The sequence below is a fragment of the Plasmodium sp. gorilla clade G2 genome, assembly GCF_900097015.1.
Source record: "Plasmodium sp. gorilla clade G2 genome assembly, chromosome: 11".
Taxonomy (NCBI): Eukaryota; Apicomplexa; class Aconoidasida; order Haemosporida; family Plasmodiidae; genus Plasmodium; species Plasmodium adleri (nom. inval.).
Genome location: NC_041703.1, coordinates 1,461,574 through 1,484,902, shown reverse-complemented (window position 1 = coordinate 1,484,902; position 23,329 = coordinate 1,461,574). Strand labels below are relative to the sequence as shown.

At 17.8% G+C, this 23,329-nt stretch overlaps 7 protein-coding genes across 7 annotated transcripts; 3 read left to right on the top strand and 4 right to left on the bottom strand.

Moving 5' to 3' along the window:
* Positions 1–310: 310 nt before the first annotated feature.
* PADL01_1138600 (conserved Plasmodium protein, unknown function) lies at positions 311–914 on the bottom strand (the record flags this gene model as incomplete). Its single annotated transcript, XM_028682861.1, has 2 exons — positions 311–490; positions 591–914. 2 exons carry the CDS (start codon positions 912–914, stop codon positions 311–313), a joined length of 504 nt encoding a protein of 167 aa, XP_028539097.1.
* A 1,624-nt stretch (positions 915–2,538) lies between these two features.
* PADL01_1138500 (P-loop containing nucleoside triphosphate hydrolase, putative) lies at positions 2,539–3,606 on the bottom strand (the record flags this gene model as incomplete). The annotated part of the gene is made up of 1 exon (XM_028682860.1): positions 2,539–3,606. One exon carries the CDS (start codon positions 3,604–3,606, stop codon positions 2,539–2,541), a length of 1,068 nt encoding a protein of 355 aa, XP_028539096.1.
* A 1,965-nt stretch (positions 3,607–5,571) lies between these two features.
* Positions 5,572–7,313, top strand: PADL01_1138400 (conserved Plasmodium protein, unknown function; the record flags this gene model as incomplete). Its single annotated transcript, XM_028682859.1, is given in 3 exon segments — positions 5,572–5,575; positions 6,051–6,523; positions 6,540–7,313. The coding sequence occupies 3 exon segments, from the start codon at positions 5,572–5,574 to the stop codon at positions 7,311–7,313; spliced, it is 1,251 nt and encodes a 416-aa protein (XP_028539095.1).
* A 1,556-nt stretch (positions 7,314–8,869) lies between these two features.
* Positions 8,870–9,920, top strand: PADL01_1138300 (vacuolar ATP synthase subunit f, putative; the record flags this gene model as incomplete). The annotated part of the gene is made up of 4 exons (XM_028682857.1): positions 8,870–8,935; positions 9,248–9,329; positions 9,448–9,530; positions 9,765–9,920. 4 exons carry the CDS (start codon positions 8,870–8,872, stop codon positions 9,918–9,920), a joined length of 387 nt encoding a protein of 128 aa, XP_028539094.1.
* An 810-nt stretch (positions 9,921–10,730) lies between these two features.
* On the bottom strand, positions 10,731–12,673 carry PADL01_1138200 (carbonic anhydrase; the record flags this gene model as incomplete). Its single annotated transcript, XM_028682856.1, has 2 exons — positions 10,731–11,206; positions 11,347–12,673. 2 exons carry the CDS (start codon positions 12,671–12,673, stop codon positions 10,731–10,733), a joined length of 1,803 nt encoding a protein of 600 aa, XP_028539093.1.
* A 748-nt stretch (positions 12,674–13,421) lies between these two features.
* On the bottom strand, positions 13,422–14,368 carry PADL01_1138100 (conserved protein, unknown function; the record flags this gene model as incomplete). Its single annotated transcript, XM_028682855.1, has 4 exons — positions 13,422–13,509; positions 13,640–13,737; positions 13,855–14,055; positions 14,159–14,368. 4 exons carry the CDS (start codon positions 14,366–14,368, stop codon positions 13,422–13,424), a joined length of 597 nt encoding a protein of 198 aa, XP_028539092.1.
* Positions 14,369–16,136: 1,768 nt separating this feature from the next.
* Positions 16,137–22,778, top strand: PADL01_1138000 (conserved Plasmodium protein, unknown function; the record flags this gene model as incomplete). Its single annotated transcript, XM_028682854.1, has 1 exon — positions 16,137–22,778. One exon carries the CDS (start codon positions 16,137–16,139, stop codon positions 22,776–22,778), a length of 6,642 nt encoding a protein of 2,213 aa, XP_028539091.1.
* Positions 22,779–23,329: the final 551 nt, after the last annotated feature.

Here is a 23,329-nt window from a genome sequence, read left to right as displayed (position 1 = left end):
TCTTTCTAAAATTTACTCTCACGTATATATTATAATGTTATGGAGAATAAACCTGTATAATAAATATATATAATGCATATTTTTATAAATATATATGTATGTTTTTAATTAAAAAAAATAGCTTCCTTACATCAAAATATATTTTATTAAATTATATACATATATATATATAAAGAAAAAAAAAAAAAAAAAAACAGAAAAATAGAAAAAAAAAATACGAATGTAAAATTATTATTAACCAAATTAAAAACAACAAAATATTATGTATTTTCTATATGTGTTAACAAATTTTACCCAATATATTCACAAATTAGCAGCAATAACATTTCTTGGTTTTCTTCTTGGTCTTTTCCATACTTAAGTTAGAGCATGCTAATGGGTTTATAATTCCATAAGGATCATAATATGGATTCATTGGAATATTCATGCCTCCGTAATATTGAGGGATTCCTCCATACATGGAATTCATTCCATTATACATATGATATTGCTAAAAAAAAAAATTAAAAAATTAAAAAAATATATAAATATATAAATATATAAACATTTATTTGCATATATATTAATTTCTCTTTCTTTAAAATTCTTACGGGATATTCTGTTGAGATTGCATTGTTGGTATACATTAAACTTTGATTTAATGCTGCAGCAGCTTGCATAGTTGTTGGATCTAAGGGCATTCCAGATTCAGTAATTCCAGGTATTATGTAAGGTATATTATTTGGATCAATGGTGTGGTTTTCATCATGACTAATTGTGTAGTATCCTTCTGCAGGGTTTGTATCTATTACATTCTTAGTAGATACGTTATAATTTTCATGTAAAGAATTCATATGTGCATCCTTTACATACACATTTTCTTCACTTCCGTTAACTGAAGAAGTTTTTAAATTTTGTGTCTCTGAAGTAGCCATTGTTTTTTAACGAATATAATATGCTAATTTTTTATAGTAAAAATATGATATATATATATATATATATATATATATATATATGTATGTATTAATTTTTTTAACAATTATGTAATTTTCTAAAAATGTGATAATTTAATTTTATAAACAAAAATAAAAAAAATTAATTCATGAATTAAATAAAAATAAAATTTTCTTCAGCCAATATTTTTACAACATAGTATGACTAGCAATTATTATTTCTGAACAGTCAGGTTGTATTTTATAAAAAATTAATTTTTTTTTTTTTTCTGAACACTTAAAAAAGCTAGTAGATCAAAAAAAAAAAATAAAAATAAAATAATAAATAAATAAATAAGGTAAAATAAGAAAAAAAAACAACAAAAAGGAAATATATAAAATATAAAAAAAAGAAAAATTCTAAGAGGTACAATGTTATTTCTGAAATTTCAAATTACAACTGTATTGCATAAATAGTATCGTATGCACAATGCAAAAAAAAAAAAAAAAAAAAAAAAAACATAAATATATATATAATATATATGTAAAATATATAAATTTTAAAATACATTCAAAATTTTTTATATAATTTAAAAAATAATAATAATCAATAAAAAGGATAAAAAATAATAAAGAATCTTAAAGATATAGCACAGATAAATATGATTATAAAGTTAATAATAACTATATAAAAATTACATGAAAAAAACAAAAAACAAATGCACCTAAAATTTTTTATTTCCACCTTTAAACGAAAGCACAATAACCAAAAAGCATGTTCAGGTAAAAATGATATGGAAAAAACAACACAACTATGGATTATTTACAGTGCAACCATAATTTTATAATGTGTTGCAAAATAGTAATTACATAATTATATTCATAAACAAATATATATATATATATTATATATATATATATATATATTTATGTATGTATGTATGTATAGATAGATAGATCTTATGTATGTGAATAATTAATAAATTAAATAGAAAAAAAATTTTATTTTAGAACATCCCTTATATTAATTTAAATATTTCTTTTTATTAGGTATATCATTTCAGAATTATCGTAAGTCCTTATTCTCAAATGTATGTATGTACATATATATATATAAATATATATATATATTAACCTTTGTTTACTTTTCCATATATGTTTTAATTTCTCCTTTATAAATATCAATCATGTTTGTACGTAATTCATCGTATCATCGATTTTTATATATTAAACTTCATTCTGTTAGTAAAATTCATCATAGAAAGAATATAAATATATGAAAAATTATATTGTGTAAACATAATATGTTTGAATTCTTTTCGTAATATGCGTGTGCACATTGAGTGCATATCTAAAGGAAGATACGGTTATTAATTATACATATATATGATGATCAATATTTTGAAAAGATTATATTTAATTATCTTCATATGGAGTACATATTTTTTTATCCTCTTCTGATATTTTTTATAATATAAAATAAAGTAAGAATGCGATAGAATATCAATTTCTTTAATAATATAAAATATAATTTGTATGTAAATACTTTTTGAAATGAGACATATTATGTACATATTAATTTTATTTATTTATTTATTTTTATTTTTTTTTTTCTTGTCTAGTATTTTTATAAAGGTATAATTGTGTTGGCATTTTGTATCATAAAAAAGAACTTCGAATAGTGTGTTCTGTTAATATTTTTCATTTCTGATGATAAGCATAATAAAAAATTGATACTGTTTATATCATTTTTTTTATTTATATGTGTGAATTCATTTTTCTCATTTGGTATTAAGAAAATAAGGAAAGGTTTTTCTATTAAAAAGTTATTTGTTAGAAAATCTTTTTTCCTAAAAATATGTGTTTTTAATATATCATTAAAATTCTGTGGAATTAAAAATATTTGTTTTAATGAATTAAAATTATTATTTACTAAATTGAAATTATCAGAATTATCTGAAATTTCATTATTATGTTGTATTTGTTTTTTTGTTTCTTCGTTAATAGACAAATTTATTGTATATTCCATAAATTTATCTTCAGTTGATAATTTGGTATAGAAAAATAGAAATCGATATGTTTTCTTTAAATTTAAAATAAGTGTAAATGCATAATCCAATAAATCTGAGGTTTTCCTTTTTACATAATTATTATCAGAAAAGAAATTTATTTTATCATATTTACAAAAATTCCAAAAAGACAAAGAATCTATAAATAATGCTTCAATAAATATATTTTTCTCTTCTAATAAATTTTTTAACGTATTAAGGACAACTATTAAATGTCCTGGATTTAATATTTGAATATAATATATATTAGAAAAGGAATTATCTACATATATTTTTTTTAAATCATTATATGTACATATATTATTATTTTTTATAATATGTTTATCAAATTTTTTATTTATAATATTTTCATAATTCTTATAATTAAATGATAAATCACAATCTAAATATACAACTTTACAATTCATTCCTTTCAATTCTTTTACAGCTGTAAGGTCAGCTAATATTTCTGTTAATAATAAAGTCTTTCCACAATTTTCTTTACCATATATACAAACACTATCACATTTTTTTAAAATGCCATTCTTTATACATTTTTTTAATATAGCGCAATCATTAAAATAATAACTCTTGTTATGCTCTTCAAATAAATCTAAACAGGTACAATCTATATCAATTTTTGGCATGTTGTTTACAATGAATTATTATATATATACATATATATGAAGGTAAAACAAAATATTCACATTTAAACTTATATAAATATTATTCCTAGGGTACTGGAACCTTATCATTATATATTTATAATTAACATTTTAATAAAATGTGCACAAATATATATATATATATATGTGTATATTCTTTACAAATTTTTATAAGAATAATATAATAATAAAATTATATTTTTTTTTTTTTTTTTTTTTTTTTTTTTTTTTTTTTTTTTTTGTATAATCATAAACAATTTTGTTGTAAATTTAAAAAAAATTTCAAATTATAAAAAAACGCGGAAAATATAATGTTGAGAATATGCAAATATTATTCTTTTTAAATACATTTCTTATATACATATATATATGTATTTTATATTATTATTATCTTAAAGGCTTCAAAAATTCGCCCAAAAAAAAGAATAAAATAAAATGAAAAAAATTAACAACCACATATATATATATAATTATTCTCATAACTCTTTATGATATGCATTTTTTATGTTTTATTATTTTACAACATCTCCAAAAAAAAAAAAAAAAAAAAAAAATTTTATTTATAAGGATGTAACATTTTCAATATTTAGATAAAATAATATATAAAACTCTTTAGTTCCTATATATTGTAGAATTCATATTCTTCTCATAAAGGTAAAACACCCATATATATATATATATATATATATATATATATATAGCTGAAGTTGTTATACATTAAAAATATGTGTAATTAACAAATGTCTATATATATTTATATTAATATAAATAATTTATGAACTTTCAATATAACTGCGGTATATATATAAATAATTCATTATCATAATTGAAAAAAAAAAAAAAAAAAACTTTGGTCTTAAAATTTTTAATTATACATATGTATATAACTGATCCCTATATGGAAAATAAATAAATATATAGATATAACACACTTTAATTAAAAAAATATATAAAGGAAAATAATAAAATTGACAATATTTTTAATGATATTATATAATAATAATTTTAATTTGTATACATATATAATAACAAGAATAAATATAATATATATATATATATATATATATATATATATGTTTGTATTCATTTATATGTTTTATTAAAATATATATATTATATATAATTAATATATTAGAATTCATTTAAATATTATACATTTAATGTATTTTATATAGATAAAAGGTTTCCCATAAAAAAAAATATATAATATATATATGTCATAACAAATATAGTTAGTATATTTTTATATATCCATAATTTCACGTAAAATTATTATTATGCTGTACTTCTAAAAGATACTATAAAAAGGTACATGTACAAAAAGCAAAATTATAATTCTTACTTTTTTCTTATTATATAATTAATTTTTTTTATTATATAGTTAATTTTTTTCTTTTTTTTACATATTATCAAAAAAACACATATATAATGAAATAGAATAGAAATCAAAGCGTGCATAACACAAAAAAAAAAGAAAGAAAAAAAATGAAAACGTAAAAGAAAAAGAAAAAGAAAAATGAAGATAATAATAAAAATTAATGAAAGCAAATTTTTACTTCGTTATTTTTTTTTTATTTATTTTTTTTTTTCGAACAATTATAACTTTTAAATAATGAACTAAAGTAATATAATAATATAATATATTTAATAATAATATATTATATATATATATTTTTTTTTTGTTTTTCTCCTTAAGCTTTATTTTTTGATTATATTAATAATAGTCCTAATTAGAATATAATATATTAATATAATATAAATATTAAGAGAAGATAAAAAATACTTATATATATATATATATATATATATATATATATTATAATTTATGTATTATTTATAATATATATATATATTTTACTTTTTATAATACTTTGAAAGAATTATTTTTGGTTTTTATTAATAACTCTCCTTCCACCAAAATATTCCTATTAAATAAGAGAAAAAAAAATGGGTAATGAAATAAATACATAATATTAGAACTTTAATAAGCTAATAGATATATGTTCATTTATATTATATGTATACACCTTTTTTGTTGTTATGTGTTTATTTTATTTAAAATTTTTTTGAGAGAAAATATGTTTATATTAAATTTTTTCTATATTGTGTGAATATGTTGTAGGCTACGCAATGTTTTTATTTATATACACACGAAATGATTAAATAGAAATATACATAATATTTCAAACTTATAATATATTATGTCTATATTATTATATATATATATAAATATGTATATTTTTTCATATGTATGTATAAGGTTCTTATAATAAATATTTAAGTGTGTACTTTTTTTTTTTCTCACACGTTGTATAAATGTAAAATATATATATATATATATATATATATATTTATATTTATATTTATATTTATATTTATATTTGTTAATATAATATATTATTATTTTCTTTTTCTATCCCTTTTAGATACTGTGAGTGAAAAGTCACAAATAGAAAACGTACTAGATAAAATACTTCCAGGCAAGGACCTTAATTTGGTTACCTTAAAAAGTGTAAGGAAAGATGTAGCAGATTTTTTGAATGTTGAAGAATCTTATTTTTCTGAGAATAAAGAAAAGAAAGAATTATTAAAAACTATTTTAAAAGAGAAAATTTTGATATTATATAATGAACAACAAAATGAGGAAAAAAAAAAAAAAAAAAAAAATTCTCAGAGTGATATTTCAGAAAAGAAAGAAAAATCTAAAGGTGATTTACAAAAAAGTGAATCGAAAAATAATAATTTAAAAAAAAAGAGAAAAATTATTGAAAGTGAAGAAGAAACAAATATTAATTCAGATGATGAAGAAGAAGAAGATGAATTTCCAAAAAAAAAACAAAAAAAAGAAAAAAATAGTAATGTTACTACATTATCCTTAATAGAAAAAAAAAAAAAAAAAAGGAGATAATGATTCATCTAATAATAATGATTATAACGACGAAGATGACGACGATGATGATGAAGAAGAAGAAGAAGAAAGTTTTTCAAAAAAAAAAAGCAAAAAGAAAAATTCAACAACTTCTCCTAAAGTAAAAAATGCGCATACAATAAAAAAAGAAAAATTAAGAAAAATTGTATTAGATCTAAAAATAGGACCAACCATTTTTAAAGATTTGAACAAAGAAGATGAAGAAAATTATAATAAGAAATTAGAAGAACGGATCATACAATTCTGTGAAAAAAAAGGAATATGTTCAGAAAAAAATAAATTACCAACACCTACAGAAGTATATGAATATAAAAAAAGTATTAAATTAAAAGAGGAACTTGATGGTATTGATCCTTCTAATATTATAGATACCACAACAAGACCAAGAAGGAGAAATCCTAACCCTTACATAAGCCAATCATTTGTAGCTTCGGATGAAGAGGAGGAAGAGGAAGAAGATAATGAAGATGACGATGATGATGAAGTGGTACATGAAGAAGGAGAAGGAGATGAAGAGGAAGATGATAAAAAGAAGAAAAAAAAATTAAGTAAGGAAAAGAAAATTGAAAAAAATGAAAAGGTTGATGAAAACGACGATGATGAAGATGATGAGGATGAAGATGATGAGGATGAAGATGAAGAGGATGATGATGAAGATGATGAAGAGGACGATGATGAAGATGATGAAGAAGAAGATGATGAAGAAGATGATGACGATGATGATGAAGAAGAAGATGACGACGAAGAAGATGATGATTAATTAACCAAGTGATGACAAAAAAAAAAAAAAAAATTTCTTCTTTTTATTATTTACAATATTCTTCTACTTTATAGCGTTGTTTTAAATTTCTCTTACTTTTATATATTTTGATTTTTATTTATTATATTAACTTTTTTTTTTTTTTTCGAAGAGTTTCAAAAATAATTTCGAATTATTTTGAATTACTCACCCCTCCAAAATATTATACATATATATATATATATATATATTAATATATCCTATATTTTTTAAAAGTAACATATATGAAGACGTACCGACGCATATATCATCTTATATATATATATGATATATGCAATCTTCTATTTTTATATTAAAATAATAATAACATTGCTAAATCAAAGTAAAAAAAAAAAACACATTACACATATTACCTTAAATTGTAGTTATTTATATTTAAATTAAGCTTATGATGAAATAATTCAAACGAAGGGATATTAATATATATTTTGTCTATATGAATAAATTCATATATATATATATATATATATATATATATATTTATGTAATGTTAAAGAATACATAAAAAATTATATACAATATATTATATGTATACATGTTTGAAAAAACCTCTATTCCTTTTTATATTTCTTAAATTTTTTTAAAGTTTCCCATTTTATTCTACTCTTCAATTTTTTTTGCATAATTTATAAAAACATGAATATTACTTAGTAGAACAATATTTTAATGATAAATGAATGCTTCTTAAAAGCAAAAGATAATTTTTAAAATAAAAACAAACCTTATCATAAATTTGAATATATATATATATATATATATGTATATATATATAATAATATATAAAAATATAATATATATTTTAAAAATTTTTTTTTCATAACAAATTAAAAATATTTAAAATATATATACGCTGAAAAATAATATAATATATTCATATATATTAGGTATATCGTATATATGTAATAAGTATTATTTATTATATATACATATACATATATATATATATATATAAAATAAATATATAGTTTTTTTTATAAATTCAATATAAATAATGAATAGGAAAAAAAATATAATAAAATATAACCCTTTTTTTTTTTTTTTTTTTTTCTTTTCATCTTAATTTTCATATATAGTTTTTTTATAAATTGATAATTAAAATATATTATTTTTTTTTTTTTCCATATATTTAATTTTACGATGAATAAAGGTATAAAATTTAAGAAAAATTAATAAAAATATATTTTCCATAGATAATTAAAATAATAGCTTTTTTTTTTTTTTTTTTTTTTTTTCAAAAAAATTTATATCTGATGGTATTTTAAAAGGAAAAAAAAAAAAAAAAAAAAAAATTTCTTATGAGCTTCTTCCATATATTTCAATACTTTTTATAACATTTAATTTTTTTTTTTTTTTATGTTTTTTTTTTTTTAAATAATACATTACACTATAATATTTAAGAGCAAATTGTAGTTCAGTTTTTGAAACCAATAAATATACATATCTCATATATAATTTATATTTTTTGTATATTTATATATATATATATATATATAAAAAGAAAAAAAATATTATATATTATGGCATCACGAAGACATAGACTATTTAATGAAACGGATTTAAAAATATATATTATTGGAGATGAAGTAAGAAAACCGAAAAAAAAAAAAAATAAATAAAAGAAAAGAAAAAAAAAAGAAATGAAATGAAATAAACAAAAAGTTATGGATATATATATGTATATGTGAAAAAATATATAAATATGTACATAAAAAGAAAAATTATTCATACGTGTGTAATTTAAAATAAATCTTTTTTTGTATATTTGAATATGTAATTATTAGTTGATCTGAATTTTTATTAATTTGGATATATATGCATATATTTTATAAGATACCAATATATGTATATATATATATATATATATATATATATATAATTATGCATTATAAATTTAGGACTCAGTAGTAGGTTTTTTATTAGCTGGAATTGGTTTTCGTGATGGTCTAGGAAAAAAAAATTTTTTCATAGTCAATTCAAGTATGACAAAAAATATATATATATTAAAATATTTATATATACTTGTATTACATTTCCTTTTCTTTTTTTTTTTTGTATTATAATTCTTATTCATTTATATATTTTAATTACTTTGAAGAAACTAATAAAAGTGAAATTGAAGAAGTTTTCAAAGAGTATACTTCAAAACATGACTGTGGAGTTGTACTTATTAATCAACAAGTAATAAAATATATATATATATATATATATATATATTATTAATCTTTTGAATACAATATGTATACACTTATACATATAAACATTTATATTATTCATTCATCTTTTTGTAACCTAATATATATTAATATTATTTCGATATACATATGGGACAATATCTATAAATTCATACAGAATATATATTATATATTATATTTTTCTTTTTTTTTTTTTTTTTTATTTTTTTTTTCTTTTTAGATTGCCGATGAAATTAGATATCTAGTTGATTTACATGATAAAATTTTACCAACTGTCCTAGAAATACCATCAAAAGATAAACCCTTTGATCCAAATAAAGATTCGATAATTCAACGAGTGAAACTCTTTTTTGGAGGAGATATTTCACATCTATAATAGATTTATATATATATATATTATATTTTTCTTTTAATTTCTTTATATTTTTATTTTTAATATTTACAATGGATGTGAAGGTAAAGGGAAGAATACTTCTAAGTATTCTTGTGTTCATTTATATTTACGTTATGATAAATTTAATTATTCAACCATTTATTATATCAGATTATTTGATATCAGTTTTTTTTGTGGACCCATGGAAATTAGTATTCTTTATTAATTACATATTCGTTTTTTTTATATGTTCTATTATTTGTTATATTGGAATTATCTTATTGAATTGTCAAACATAAAAACTTAGAAGACTATATATATATATATTTATTTATTTATTGATTTATATAATAGTTATTTAAAAAATATAAAATTACCTATAATCAATTATAGTTTCTTAAAGTATAAATATAAATATATATATATATATATTTATTTATTTATTTACATTATATGTTTCATATATATACTTGAAGAATTTTTTTTTTTTTCTTCTTTTTATATTTTTTTCTTTCTATTAAGAAAACATATATATATATATATATATATATATATATATTTATTTATTTATTTACATTATATGTTTCATATATATACTTGAAGAATTTTTTTTTTTTTCTTCTTTTTATATTTTTTTCTTTCTATTAAGAAAACATATATATATATATATATATATATATATAATAAAATTACATATACGAATTATCTCTTTTAGAAAAATTAACTTTTATAATAAAAATAAGAAAAATTTTTATAAAAAAAATAAGGAACCTATTATATATTTAATTTGTAAAATCAAATTAATATTATTTATCAAAATAAGAACAACACGATGTTATAAAAGATAAATAAAATAAAATATACATCCCATTTAGAATAATATGAGAAAGACACATTTTTAGGAGATATATCTTTAATAATATTAATAACTTCATTATCCTCTACATTTGATATAGCTGATGAAATTAAGACTTGTATAGGAAAAATTTGAACTAAAGAAAACTTTCTATAATGTCTTGTATTATCTTCAACATTTTGTAAACTCCTGTAATTATCATTATCACTACCTGAATAATTAGGTGTGTGTTTTTTTAGGAGATTATAAAAATTTAAAATGGTTTCCGTTGATACAGGCAAAGGTTGTTTGGCTACTTTCCATGATACATTCTCATCACATAGGGGTAATGTAGAAGATCCTTCATATGACAAAAATTGCATGTCTTCAATATTTAACATCATCATCAAGGCATCCAAATTTAAAGCGTCCTTTAATTCGACCAAGGTTGGATCTTAAGATAAAAAAAAAGGTGATTAATATGAATGAGTAAAAATAATATAAAAGCATTTAGATATTATATATATATATATATATATATAAATATGTGTTATATAATTTTTTTCTTTCTTATATGTTATTCTTATTTATTACCTGAGCCGACGTTAACTGCATTTGATACATTTATTATAGTTCTTAGAAATTTTTCGGATGGTAATTTCTCGAACGCATTAATAGTTGAAGCATTAATTTCTGCACTAGTAAATGTAATAGATATTACTTCATAGTGATTTTTCATCGTTTTCATTCTTTTATTTTTATTATATTTGTTTTGTAATTGTTCATTTGATAAGCTATTCATTATAAAGGACATAAGATAAGAATGATACATACTTGAATCTTTTTTTGAAGCCTCTTTCGAATTTTTTTTTAAATTATTATATATATGTAAGCCGTATTTTTTTTTATATTTGGTTTCCTCATCTAGTGCATCATAAACATAATTAGTGCTATGAAATATTTGCATTTCAATTTCTCTTCTATTACCTGAACCTTGAAATGTATGTTCGCTAGGAGCATGAAAATGGATTTGATCTGCATAAAACATAGCAGGTTGATCAGTAGTAAATAATACACCAAATGGTATTATTCCATCTCGTGCAGCTTTTATTTGAAATATATTATTTTGTCTATTAATAACAATTTTTTTTATAAAATATTCATAATAATAAAAAAAATCTCCTTTCATCCATGGTTTGTTATAATTGTTCCATGCATAATTGTCATCGTCAAATAAATTTAAATATACATCACTTATATTTTTTAATTCTCTCTCCTTTAAATTTTTCATAGGTAAATCAACAGGTGATTGATATTTCCCTGTTTTACATTGACCTATATTCCAATTATAACCATGCTCATAATAATCTACATTTTTGAATTTGTTATATAAAAAGGTTTTGTTAATATTATTTTGTACAGTATTTATATTTTTCATATTATTAAAATTATCAAGCTTCTCTTCTTTTTCAGAATTTCCTTCATTTTCAGAAAAAGAATAATTATATAAATTATTTTTATTTTGCATATAAGATAACATACTATCTGTATGAAATAATTCTTGATTATCATTTAACTTATTTTTATTTATTTTAAAATCATCCTTGTTCTCTTTATTATGAATTGTTTTCTTATATATTTCATAATCATTTATATGAAAATCCTTTATATTTTTTTCATAATTTTTTAGCATATTTCCACCTGAACCGTTCAGGTGATTTTTCCATTTTTTTTTTCTTTTTTTTTTTTTGGAATTAGCTAGATTAGTCATATTAATTTTGTGGTAAGGATTAGTTGTCTGTATAAAATGGGTATTATATTTGTCTATAATTTCCAGTAATAGTCTGCTCTTCTTATAATTAATAAATAAGTTTACGTTGTAAAAGAGTAAAATGGTATATAGTAAACATAAGAGCTTCATTTTAAGTAATTATTATGACAAATAAGTAGTAACAGATCAAAATATATGAAAGAGCGCTCAATATATATATATATATATATATATATATATATATATATATATATATATATGTACCTTTTTGTATTTATAATTTAATATGTATATATGTTTTCTTTCAAGTAGTGTAAAATATTAGGAATACATAATTATATACGTATTAATAATAATGTGTGTGTTTCCTACATATTGTTATTTATGTAGTTAATTAATATATTCCTTAAGAAAATATTAGAAAAAGCAAAACCAATATGAATATATATATAATATTTTATTATATTAGACTGTCTTACCATAATCATAATGGAATAAAATAACCTGGAAGGTTAGAACTATATTAAGGAATGCATATAGGTGCTACATATAAAAATAAAAAAAGATACCTCATTTTTGTTCATAGAACAATGATAAACATTATGTTTAATTATAATTCATATAGGTATATTTACATACTAAAATTAAAAAAAAAGGTATCTTATTAATGTTTTAAAAATTTTAAAAACATACTGATAAATTAAAAAGGAAAAAAAAAAAAAAAAAAATTTATATAAGACAACTGGAGAAAAAAGATTAATTAAAAAAAAAAAAAAAGGAAAAAATAAATAAAAATATAAATGTGATAAACGTATTTGTAACAAAATAGATCTATTTTAAATTAATTCTTCGTATACTTAGGATGTATTTATTTATTATTTTTTTTTTTTATTATTTCTTATGAAATATTTTTAAACAAATCAGGGTTCATGAAATCACATTTCATAGAATTTAGATGATCATCGAAATCGTATATATTTAGGTAACTGCAAAAAAAAAAAAAAAAAAAAAAAAAAAAAAAAAAAAAATTATATGTATAATTATAAACATAAAAAAGAAAATATACATATATATATAAATATATTTTTTATATTATACTTTTCTTTTTTTACATACTGTTGATTTGATAAATTTTTTTTCAAAAATTCTTTATTTTTGTTTGATATTACAACATTTCCTTTCTCCCAGTTTGATTTGTCGTTCTTCATAAAGATCTATAATTAGAAAAAATAAAAATAATATATATATATAAATATATATATGCAACAGTATCTATTAATATTATATCAACTATAAATAATTTTTTTGTAGACAAAATATTATGTACTTACGTTTAAACAATTATCTTCATCATTTACATATTTTGAAAATTCAAGTAAACATACAAAAGCATCACTATAATTTTTTATTAACTTTTCGGAAATTAATTCACAAACTTTTATATTTTCAATATCATTGTTTTTTGAATCATCAGATGAAATATGAAAATATCCAATAATTCTTTCGTCTTGGTCCTTATAATAATTCTCCACCTATATGATATATAAATAAATACATACATATATATATATATATATATATATATATATATATCCATCTGCATATATAAAAAAATAAACAAACAAATATAATTACCAGTGTAAAAGCCAAATTTAGGTATGGCGATAATATATGAGTATGGAATAAAGGTATATAATTTGTTATTAAACAGTTTTTTTTTTTTTCATTTGTTGATAAATATTTGCCTATTAAAATACCACATACGTCATCAGAAGAATATTTTATAGAGTGCATAAAAATTTTTGCGTAGGCACCATCATCTATAGTTATTTCTGTACATTTCATGGTTTTCTATATTATCTTAAGACGTTGGTATTTTTATTTTTATAACTTATAATTATTTCTTATTTCTTCAAATATTTTTAAAAATATGTTTTTATATATTTATGTACATTTACAACAATAGAGAAAAAAAAACAAAAAAAAAAATAATAAAATAATATAATATAATAAAAAAATAAATACATAAATAAATATATATATATTAAGAAGAAATTAAATATATACAAATATTAAATAAAAATTATACATATAATTATATATTATATATTATATATATATATATATAATATATACATATATGTTCTATACATAATTATTATATTAATTAATTTAATAAATAATGTAATCATATGTATTTAAATTGTCCTGTCATTAGGGCTCTCATTATACTATAATAAAAAATATATAATTATTTATATATATATATATAATATATTCTATATATTATAATACAAAATAAAAAAATTAAGAATTATTTATATAAATATAATAATATAATACAATACCGTTTTTATTAAATGAACATATTTAGAAGCATAACTTCGAAATATATATAAAATAACAATATAAGAAATATTGTTATAATGATGCCTTTTATATTATTTAAAAAAATGTATAATTAAAAAAAATGAAAATAAATGAATATTATATATATTAAAAATAAAATAAATAGATTAAATAAAACATTCAAAATATAAGAAATAGTTGTCATATATTTAAAATAAAATATATATTAAATATATTATATATATATATATATATATATATATATTTATATTTATTACATGATATATTTTTTTTTCTTTTCAAACATAAAAATTGTATATAGGGAGAAAAAGATATTTTTAGTACTTATATGAATTTATGAGAATAATATTAATTTGTATACATGTGCTTATTACACTTGAGAATTACAAAAAAAAAAAAAAAGGAAAAAATAAAAGAAAATGATATTGATATATTAAAAAAAATATATATTTTTTGTAGGAACTTATGTATATTTTTTTATTATAATTATTGTTACATGAATTATCATTTATATGTAATCCATAATGGAAACGTTGAAATAATGTAGCGTAAAATAAATAAATAAATGTAAAAAAATATATATGTTAATTTATATATATATATATATATAATAATAATATATATAATGTATACACTATATTATATGTGTAAACATATAAATACATTATTATATATATTTCTTTCATTCCTTATATATATAAATTATGCTTTTATGTTTTTATTTTATTATAATGAGAAAAACAGTGCTAGAAAAAGAAAAATATAATAATAATATATAAAAGAATAAAAAGAAAGTATAAAAAAATGATATGATACGTGTATATAATTTTTAAATTATATAAGTTTTTGTGATGGCATATACTTCCTTATCTTTTTTATTGTATGTAAAAAAAAAATAATAAAAATAAAATAATGAAATGTTATAGTGTTAATTTTATGAATTATGAAATGTGATAAATATATATATATATATATATATGTGTAATCATATTATTTAAATTATATATAAGATATAATATAATATTTTTTCATATATATGTTTTATAATTCATAATAATATATATATATATATATATATATATATATAGCAATATAATTCCTGAAAAAAAGATACATATGTTATAATATATTATTTATCTAAACCGTACTTTATATATTTACTCATTTATATATATATATATATTTATTTATTTATTTATTCATTTAAAATTTTTTTTTGTTTGTTTTTAAAAAAAAAAAAAGAATGTATGGTGATAAATTAAGTATAGCTTGTTATGGTGATAATAAACTATTAAGCAAATTAAATTATTTTTTAAAAGTTGATGTATATGATTTATCAGATATAAAATTAGATGAGAGGATTAAGAACTTACGTATTAATTTAAGATATATATTTTATAATAATCCGATATCAGAATATTTTAAAAATGAAGAAAGTTTATTATCAGAAAGGTCCTTGATATATATATATTTTTTAAGTTTAAATAATATAGATGAATATAAGAATGAAAAAGAATATATTTTGAATAGATGTCGAGAATCACTTAATGATGAAAATGAAGAATTTATTATAATATATGCATATAATATAGATGATAATTTAAACGAATTAAAAAATATAAAAAAGATTAAATCAGATTTTAGTCATAATATTTTAAAAAATATTAAAATTTTAAGTTTACCTATTTTAGAAGATGCAAATTATTATACAAATAAAAAGATTAGTGAATTATATGAAAATTTCCAGACACGTTATTGTGATATTTTAAAAATATGTATTGAAAAAAAATATAACTTAATAAAAAATGGATATAATAAATGCTTAGCTAATTTTTTAACTTGTACTGATATAAAAAAAAAAACTACAACTGATAAAAAAAAAAATAATCATGTTTTTAAATTGGTTGATATATATGATCAGAACAAAAAAGAGGAAGAAAATAAAAATATGTCTACAAATATTGATATGAATAATATAAATTGTAATAATAGTATTATAAATGATAATATTGATAATAATATAAATAAAACAAATGAGAAAATAACAAATAATATTTTTGAAGGATCAAATGAATTTATTGATTTTTATAAGAAACATAATGTATTTTCATTTTGTGATGAATATATAGATATTCATTTTTTTTTATATCAAAATAATATGTGTTCATATATTAATAGTTTACAATTTAATACTGATTTTGATGAACAGTTATATATAGATATGTATGATAATTTTTTATCAGTTTTTATGTGGAATGAAAATTTATGCTTATTATATATAAAATTAAATTTATATAAAAAAAGTTATATATTATATAGTAATATAAATAAATTATTTATGAAATATCTCAATGTATATATTAAAAAAAAAAAATGTATTATTCATTCATCATTATTATTTGAAAAAAATTATCTTACAATAGCTAGATATATTAGAGAAAAACATATATGCTCATTACATTTATTAGAATATATATTTTTTAAAAAAATTACCATATTATTATTCTTAAATAAATTTTCTTATATATCCAGTAAAGCTTTAAAATTTTCTCAATTCTTTTATATTAATAAAATATTTATATTTATGCATAATTTTAATCGTTTCAAAAATAATATTCTAAGAAATTCAAATGATATTAATTATTTAAGAACTATTCAAAAGAAGATTATCAAATATAAAAAAAAAGTTGATAAGAGACAATCAAATCATCAAACGAATCAGAAGGCATATGTACACATGTCAGAAAAAAATAAATATATCACAGACAATAAATCGAATAACCATGTTAAAAATATATCAGACGACGAGAGCTATTCAAATTGTAGTGCAATGCATCCTAGACCTACAACTAAAATAATAAGTGATATGGATGAAGTATTTATAAATAGTAACAGTATGGATAATGTAATTGATGAAGACGAGGAAATTTATGAAGACCAAAATAAAAAAACACATACAAATATAAATATAAATAATATTAAGGATGACCATATTTGTGATAATAATAATAATAATAATCCCATTGGAGAACAAAAGGATGAACATCATACAAATAATCCACAAACAAGTATTAGACAATATTCCAATATTAAGGAAAAAAAAAAAAATTATAAAAATCATGAACATATCAAATATGATAATTATAACAACAACAAAAAAAAAGAACAATACAATAATTACGATTTAAATATATTCAAAAGTGATGAAGAGAAAATATATTTTCTATTACATTGCTGTTTTATGAATAAAGAAAATTATTTTGCCATATATTTTTACAATTTAGCTAATTTGATTAAATTTTTATTTGAAAGAAGAGGATATTTCTTGTATCAAGAAGGATATATGAAAAAAATTAATAGTGACAAGAATATAAAAAAAAATTTAAATTTTAGTAAATATTTATCATTACAAAAAAATATTATGAAATTAGGTTATAAAAATAATTTTACAACAAAAAAAAAGAAATCAAAAAAAAGTCTTAAAATAAAATCAAAAAGAAATAGTTCTATAGACGAATCTTATTCATCTCAGATTTCTTCAACCATATCAGATATATCAGATATAAAAAATACTTATAAATATTTTTGGTATAATGATTTTTGTATAAATGTATCAAACATATTTAAACTTTCGTTTGTTATCTTAAAAAATATTTTAAATATTTATCATACTTATCATAGTATTTTTGATAATATGGATATGAAAAACAGATTATACTTTTTTAATTTGTTCATAAATTATTTAGAAGAAAAAAGATTTGAAAAAAATTTGGACAAAGCAGATCTGGAAGACAATAGGTATATTAATAATATCAAAGGTTTTAATGATCATACAATGAACAACAACAATAATAATAATATTAATAATAATAATAATAATAATAATAATAATTATATGGATGATAATATTATAAATGATAATAATATTATAAATGATCACATTACAAATGATAATATTATAAATGATAATAATATGAATTTAAATATCAGTTATAATAATATTAATAAAGATATAAATAGTGACCCTAATAATATTATTAAAAAAGAAAATATCTATCAAAGCTTTCCAATTTATCAAATAAAAAATTTTTCAAAAGATAATGAAAAGAAAAAAAATTCTCTATTATTAAATATTATGAATAAAATTATAAATCTATGTCATAGGAAATATAATAATGTATCAATAATAAATAAATTCTTTTTAGCTATATTATTATATGAAAACAAATTTTATAAAAAATCTATGAAGTTAATTAAAAAAATTATCAAACGATCAGATTATGATTTCTTAACTATATTATGCATGCAACTATTATTATATCATAAAGTAAACAATAAATTTTATCATCTCTGTTCTTCTTTCTTTTTATCAAACAAGTATATCAAAATTATGCCTTTTAAAAATATGAACATTAATTTTACATCTTTTTATAATTTCCAATATCATTTATTTTCATTGAATAATAATCATTCAATCCTTAATTTAGAACAAAAAAAGAATTATGACACACATTTTTATGATGCTTTAAAAAATAAGGTAATATACTTATTAGATGATTTATTAAATATTCAAATAGATGAAAATAATAAGAATAATAAAAATGATGAACAAATTAAAAATGACACAATGTCAGAAGGAAATGAAATATATGAAAATAGACATACGCAAAATGAAATAAAAAAATCAGAAAATATAAATTCATATAATTCGTCTCATATTTATAATATTGATCCGAAAATTTTATCATCTATTAATAAGAACAAATTAATAAAAATGAAAACAGAAAAATTTTGTGAGGAAAACTATTTTTTTCATATTAATAAATATTTTTTAAAAAGTTTGAAAAAATATAATTTCCATATTTCAAAAAATCAAAAAAATAATCATATATATATCCCAAAAACAAATATTAAAATATTAATTCAATCGAATTATAACTTGTATATGTTTATGTCAAATATGATTTTTGATAATGTAGATGATAAAGAAGAAAAAGATGAAAGTAATATGAGTGAAAATATACATGATAATAGTTCATATGATAACAATAATAACCATAACAATTGTAATAATAATAATAATAATAATAATAACTATCATATAAGTGGTGAGAATAAAATATTTAATAAAAATATTGAACACATAGAATTATTACTTAATTTTAAATTAAAAAAAAAAATAGATAATCAATGTTATATTGGAAACATAAAGAAAAACAAAAAAAAAAATCATTACAAAAATGATACCAAGAGACTTAAAAAATTATGTGTACAGTATGAAGAAAAATTAGATTTATTTATTTATTCTGCATTTACTCAAAATGTATATATTGATGAAATTATTTTACAATTATCAAATGAAAAAGAAAATAAAAATAAAAATAAAAAAATCTTGTATGTTCATTTCAAAAAACAAAATGATGATTATAATAAATATATTATAAAAGAAGGTTTGAATCATATTAAATTAAATATTATTAACCTTTTGGAATCAAAAAAAATAAGTTGGAAACATTTTTATTATAAAGTGAAATATGTCTTTCTTGTTATTAATAATTTTGCTTTGTATCATAAAATAGGTGTTATTCCTAATAAAAATTTAATTCAACCATTTATAAAGTCATATAGCAAATTTATAACATCAAATTTTATAGTAATCGATCAGAACAAAAATAATAAGAATAATATAATTAATACTACTACTCTTGGTAGTAATCAATCTATATATAGTAATTTTTTTATTGATCAATTATTAAGTCCATTATATATTAAAATTGAAACATTGAATTCTTTATTGAATTGTAATATGTTAGCTTCTTTTCTAAACAGCACATCATTAATTTATGATAACATGAATTATATCAAACTGGTTATTAATAATAATTACAATAATTACGACAATTACAATAGTAATTACAATAATAATTATTATAATAATAATTTTTATCAGAATCAACTTTTATTTTCAAACATACATATGTATGATACAACATATGAAGATCATAAATTTATTCCCAATGATTTTTTTAAAAAAAATATTCACGTTTTGATTAATAAAATGGATCAAGATCCAAATTATTATAAGAATGAATTTTTCACATCAACAGATTCAATTCTTTTTTATGTCGAAAAAAATGAAGAAGACAATATATGTATTGATCAAATTAAAATATTAGATGAAGATGATATTAATCATTTGAATGAAAAAAATAATAACGTTCAGGGTGTAGCAAAAATTTCGAATAATAATTATAATAATCATATTGACCACTCAAATTATTTTCTTTGGAATAATCAACCATTTTTTAATGAAAATAAACATTTATTAAATCATAAAAATTTTGAAAAAGTTTATGCTATAATATCATTTATGCCAACTAAAAAAAAAATTAATAATTATAATGTTCATAATTATTTAGGACAACATACAAACATTGATCATTTAACTAGTACACATGAACAAATAAATGATAATTCAACAGATAAACAAAATAACAATAATATTTCTCCTTTACATACAAATCATAATAACATTAATTATTTATATGGTATTCCAAATTTATGTTATGATAAAATAACCATAAAATGCATAATAAACATAAACTTATCTAATATAAAAAGAAAAGTAAGAAAAACGGATACACTTAAATTATTAAACGTTCATTTTATGGGGGAAATGATATTTGATCATTTTAATAAACATTATGATGATAAACAAGAACGTGAAGATTTAAATGAACATATAAATGGACATATAAATGAACATATAAATGGACATACAAATGGACATATAAATGAATATATAAATAAACATATATATGAAGATAATATATCAAGTGAATTCCATTTAAATAATCAAATATTTTTAGAAAAAACGTTTAATGTTGTTAATATTTTTCATGATCAAATTAATACATATCGATCAACCAACGGAATGATGTATGAATTAGTTATGAAATTACATAATGATAATTATCCTATATATTTAAAAAACTTACATATTTCTATTTTAAAAAATTTAAATACACATATAAAAAATACCAAAATTTTTTTTTTAAGCCAAAATAATGATGAAAAAAAATATCAAACCACATATTCTATTGAAAACGAAAAAATGGATATAGAACATTCAGATGAAAGTAATTTTACCTTATGTAGTGAAATTAAAAATAAGGAAAAAGTTATTTCTTTTGAAAATCAAGATAATTCATTTGTTGAACAAGATAATAATTATTTCATTGATCAAGTTCATATTAATACAGTTCTTAAAGGAGGAGCAAGTATTTTCTTCTTATTTGAAGTATATTATAATAATGATATACAAAATAATAATACATCAATAAATTATAGAGATTATCAAAATACAATAGGTAATATACATATAACATATGTATATAAAAATCAAACCATTTTAAAATTTTTGGAAAAAGAAACAATTAAAGAATATATGTATAAATTTCATACATTAATTCCTCAATTTTTATTACCAATTAATGTATCTTATAATATACCAAAAACAGGAATGCTTCATTCCAATATAAATATTAATATAAATATATCTAATAATATCAATGAAGATATATATATGAAATATTATATATCCACACATAATAATCAAGTGCATAATACAGAAAACCAATATAACTGGCTCATAAATGGATTTCAAAAAAAAATTATTCTTATATCAAAAAATTCTTCTCATAATATCAATTTAATAATGACACCCTTAAAAGTAGGTTTAATTAATTTCCCTCCTATTTCTTATTTTTTAAATATTAATAACAACTGGATAGATATTACAAAAATATTGAATAAAAGTGAAAATTTTCAAGTCATAGTTTCACCTTCCCTTCAGTTTACTCCAAAGGTATGGCAAATAATGTAACACATAAAATATATATATATATATATATATATATATATGAGTATGTTTAATTTGCCTGTCAAAAATATTTCATTAACCCAAAAAAAAAAAAAAAAAATAAATAAATAATAAATAACCAAAACAGCTGGTTACCTAATTTCAGTATAACCATATAATACTTTTATTATTAAAAGTAATGGATTATCCCAAAATAAAAAATGTATATAATATATATGTATATGTATATATTATATATTTTTTTTTCCTTTTGTTATATATATATATATATATATATATATATATTTTATTTATGTGTAAAATTAAGATGTTAAAATATAATTTTGTATACACAGCAATGTGTGCTTATTAATTTGTTTTCAATAAATGTAATGATTTATTTTATTTTATTTTATTTATTTATTTTTTTTTTTTTTAGTCCTTTTTAAAAGTATATTTTTATTATATTTATTATATCTTTCTTCAAAGAATATATTTTATATTTTATATATTATATTTTATTTTGTTTTTTGATTGTTAAGAAATATATTTAAAGAATTCTTAAATATATATAT